Source organism: Microtus ochrogaster, chromosome 22 (genome assembly GCF_000317375.1).
Source record: "Microtus ochrogaster isolate Prairie Vole_2 chromosome 22, MicOch1.0, whole genome shotgun sequence".
In the NCBI taxonomy this organism is placed as follows: domain Eukaryota; kingdom Metazoa; phylum Chordata; class Mammalia; order Rodentia; family Cricetidae; genus Microtus; species Microtus ochrogaster.
This window is the reverse complement of record NC_022023.1, coordinates 262720-267426: the sequence shown is the minus strand read 5'-3', so window position 1 is coordinate 267426 and position 4707 is coordinate 262720. Positions and strand designations below refer to the sequence as shown.

The 4707-nt window shown below is 43.4% G+C and overlaps 1 protein-coding gene across 1 annotated transcript in view; it reads left to right on the top strand.

Moving 5' to 3' along the window:
• The window catches only part of P4ha3 (prolyl 4-hydroxylase subunit alpha 3), a 33753-nt gene that overhangs the window by 4150 nt on the left and 24896 nt on the right, over window positions 1–4707 (top strand). The window contains exon 3 of the mRNA XM_013350112.2: window positions 4126–4268. Within this exon, the coding sequence (XP_013205566.1) occupies window positions 4126–4268 (143 nt within the window). The remainder of the gene's footprint in view (window positions 1–4125; window positions 4269–4707) is intronic.

Sequence of the window (4707 nt, the reverse complement as noted above, 5' to 3'; positions counted from 1 at the left end):
CACACACACACACACACACACACACACACACACACACACACACACACACACACAAACTGGGTTCCCATCCCCTCCCCCCCAACATGTCCAAGTTGGTACACTGTGGAAAAGGGTAGCTTGGTGATCATGGAATCCAGCTGAATCTCACAAATGCTGTTGTGAGTGACCCCAGGCTTCCTGTCCCCTTACCACAGACACAGTAGGACGGTGAGGTGACCATTTTGGCTCTTCTTTCTCTTCCCAAAGATAAAAGGTCTTTGAATGTAAATTGGAGCTAAGAGGTTATATGTGTGTGACAATATCTGACTCCAACATGGCGAAAAGCCGTTTCAGGCTAGGTAATACTGAGGGTAGCGTGCACAGAACACAGCTAATGTTATTTTCTATTCAGTCAGTAAAGTAGTGCCAAACATTAGAATGTACACTGTGTAAGACGTGGGACACGCTGGGCTGTGTGGCACACGCCTTTAATCCCACACTCAGGAGGTAGAGGCAGGTGGATCACTGTGGTTTAGAGGCCAGCCTGGGCTACAGAGCAAGTTTCAGGACAGCCAAGGCTACACAGAGAAACCCAAATCTCAAAAACAAACAAAAGATTAACTATACCAATAAAAAAGTGGGACATAGGACGCTAATCAGTGTCAAAGACACTATGTCACATATGATGTCACATGCTGTGTGCTTTCTCTGCTTCAGACACTGGGAAGCCCCCAGACTATGAGGAGCAATGGTTTCCACATGAATCCAGTCGGCCTTACAGCTTGTCTAGACAGAATGCAGGCAGACCATTTGATTTCTAGCTGTAGCTTTAAACTTCAAATTCTCCCCCATGCCAACACCGGAACCCTCCCTGCTCCACTCGTACTGATGTTTATAAGAAATGGTCATTAAGAATGGTCAGTTTCATAAGAGTTGGCTTAGTCCTGTAGTCTGCACTTCAAATAGCCCTCGGTGGTACTGATGACTTGTGTGTGAACAAGCATTTGTTTGGGTGGCGTCATCCAAATTGGTTGGTCACATTCTTACACTAAAAAAAAAAAGTTCTACAAACATGACGCAAGCTTATGAAAAGCTAACAAAAGAGACCTGTCTACAATGAAGGAGCTTGTTTTAATTCCCAGTCTCCATTCTGTTACGTTCTGATGCTCGCCTACACTCGCATCCTCTGATATGTCAGGCCCCAAACAGAGCCCACAACCACTCTGCCAGGGGCTGGTGTACAGAATGGTTTGGAGTCTAGATGCAGGAACTCGACAGCCTGAATTCTCGACTCTATCCTTATCACGTGTTTAAGCTTTAGTTCCCTGATCTATATACAATGATGATTTTTAAAAAGTAGCACTTATTCTCACATGGTTCTTGGAATGATTGAGTTCGAGGTGAAGTTATTTATCATTGTGCTTAGCATATAGAAGATTGCTGGACAACTGTTAACTTTTATGTCTATTTAAGACTGGCTGATCAGCTGGCGATGGTGGTGCATGCCTTTAATCCCAGCTCTCAGGAGGCAGAGGCAGGAGGATCGCTGTCAGTTCTAGGTCTACAGGTCGAGTTCCAGAACAGCCAAGGTGCACAGAGAAACCCTGTCTCCAAAATAAATAAATGAATAAACAAACAAACACACAACCAAATGAGATGAGTGTAATCCCAGCCCTGAGACTAAGGCAGCAAGACTTCTGTGAATTTGAGGCCAGGCTAGACCACGGTGAGACCCGGTCTCAAATAATGCTTTTATTTTATTTTATTTTTTATTTTTTTGGTTTTTCGAGACAGGGTTTCTCTGTGGCTTTGGAGCCTGTCCTGGAACTAGCTCTGTAGACCAGGCTGGTCTCGAACTCACAGAGATCCGCCTGCCTCTGCCTCCCGAGTGCTGGGATTAAAGGCGTGCACCACCACCGCCCAGCTTCAAATAATGCTTTTAAAACTGCTATCTTGTCAGCCTTATCCACTAACTGACATTCTAAAAGATTAAAAAAAACTCCTAGATTCTTTTCTCAGATGATTATGAACGTTTAATTTTGTCAAACTCAATTTGATGTATTAGAGGCTATGATTCTGTCCAAGTCTTGCTCTAAAGCCCAGCAAAATGTTTGCTTTTTAAAAATGAGAATTCAGGCAGTTTTGGCTCATTTTTTCTATAGTCTCAAGATGATTATTTTATATAAGTTGAAATGTTACTTCTAAGGCCCTCAGCTTGGTTTTTTTTTTTTTTTTTGCATTTCCAAATCAGGAAATGAGCAGGGAAAGTGTGCTGGTTAGGGTCCCCGCCACTGTACTAGCAGGGCTCACAGTCGGCATGTGTGTAAGCCCATCTCCAGCATATTCGTGTTCCTACCATTTAAAAACTACAAAGAGTGGAATTATTTCTGAGCTCAGAATGAAGCATTCGGAGTGTCTCAGAAGAACGATGACAAAGCCATTTCTCAATCTCAAATGAGAAACATGGAATTGATAGAGCCCATGTATTGCGGTTGAATAGCCTACCCAGGATGCTTATTGCAGGGATTGGGTTGCAAATTTTATGTGCAGATCCTTGAAGGAAGGAATCTGATTTTCCACTCTCAGCAGCATTTGTTAAAGCAAAAAGCCATTTGGGAAAGTCTGAGGTTTGCCGTCAGCATCCCGTAACTCAGTCTCTGAAAAGGAGCTGTTTGCTCAGAGGCTGGGCGTACAGCCAAGTTTTGCATTCCTAGCCAGCCTCAGATATCAATCTATAGATTTTTTTTTCCTTTCTTTCCTGTGTGGAAGGGGGAAAAGTCATATTTGACCATGGCATTTCTTGATGTGCTGCAGTGAAGAGCAAACCCCTGGTCTAAAACAAACCAGAATGTGACGTGGATGCAAGGAATACAAGGTGTAGACAGAGCTTTAAGAAGATGATTAACGTGGAATAATAGTCACCCCTGTGCGACACTTCTTTCCCTTTGGGCCTCTGTTAGTTGGGTGCCTATTAAACATTTGTCCTAACAGGCAGTCTATAGACCCTAACAGGGAGTCTGTTTATTCCATAGTGGAAAAGGCGATGGGAAGGAATGGCAGATGTGAAGTGGAAAGACCTCAAGATGTTCTCTAGACTAGAGCAGCTTTGTCACCTCCCAGGACAGAGTTGGTTGGCGGCTGGGTCAGAATAAGTCTTAGGCCGGCTCCCAGCTCCTCTGTGTCCAACTGTCTTGTAAAAATCACTCTGTGCTCAGCCTCAATTGCTCCTGGACTCTTTACTTTTCAGGCTGGACTTGGCTCGGACTCACACGTGTACACTTTTTTTCTGTCTAGCAGTTCGCTAAGTGGTTCCATATGGAGCCCAAGCGGGAAAGAACGGGCAGTAAAACTATCCTTGCACCTTGGAGTCTGGTTTGGATTTGGAACCCCAGAGAGGCAGCTCACTAGCAGCCCCATCTTTGGGATAGGAGACACCATGGGACTTCACAGGTTTCTGTGTCTTGCTTGAGTCGCCCAGGCCCAGATTCTTGTTCCTTAGTTTGTGTTGAACATTGGACTTTCTGGAAGCTTCGGAGCAAGTACATTGTAAGGATCCAGTAGTCATCAAAATATTTAAACACCTTTCAAGAAGCAGATCAGGTGCCTCTTCCAGGAACCTACCCCTCACCTCTGATGTCACAGCTTTGTGTGTTCAAGGCTCTCTTAGTGTAATCACATTGACTGTTATTTGTTTCATGCTTTTGTGTCCCTTCCAGACACTAAGTATTGGGCATAGGGCAATAAAGGAAGAAGAGAACTTTGTGCCTATAACTCTTTGAACTGGACTGTGTCTTACCTGTGTATCCCTACATACACAGGTACCTATTTAGTATATTGCCAGATATATTGTCACTAAATGGTCTACACAGACTCAGCCAGTGAATAAATGAATAGACCCACTTTTATGTATTTATAGCTTTCACGTCTTTTATGCTTGCCTGAATTTTTTAGTTGAACTATTTACATGGGTTGCAAGAGGTTCAGGATTTCCATTTCCACACCACCACCTCCCCATGCCTAATGAAGTGAGGACTACAGGCAGGTACAGCTGTACCCAGCTCTTAATTTCAGCTGTTCCCATGTCAGCCTTCCTGGGATGTAATGGTTGGGTCTAGAGGTGAGATAATTCTTAATCATTTCTTTCAGATTTTACGACAAGGTGCTTTCTTTGCATGAGGACGCGACAGTCCCTGTAGTGAACCCTCTGCTTGCCTTTGCTCTCATCAAACGTCTGCAGTCAGACTGGAGGAACGTGGTGCACAGTCTGGAGGCCGCTGAGAACATCCGAGGTAACAAGGAGAGTTGCAAAGTATGAAGAAGCTTCTAGCTCCTAACTCAGCGTAAGGAGAGAGATTCTGCTGAGTTACAATGAGGATTATTTGTGTTCTTAAGCCCTTTAAAGTCTATAAAGTTGGTCCCCTTGCATATAACTTCATGATTTTAGATTGGAAAATGTCTTCACATCTGTTACCTCACTTGATCTCCACTGCAGTCAAGTAAAGAAGTGTGTATCTACCCAGTTATGTATGTGTATATATGTATGTATGTATGAATGTATGTATATATGTATGTATATATTTATGTGTAGAAAGTTGTGGCCTTCTAGTAGTTTCTACTTCAAACTTTTAAATAATTTGGAGGCTGGGATACAGTCTTACTACTTTACTGTGTTTGGAAGCTGGGATACAGTCTTACTACTTTACTGTGTTTGGAGGCTGGGATACAGTC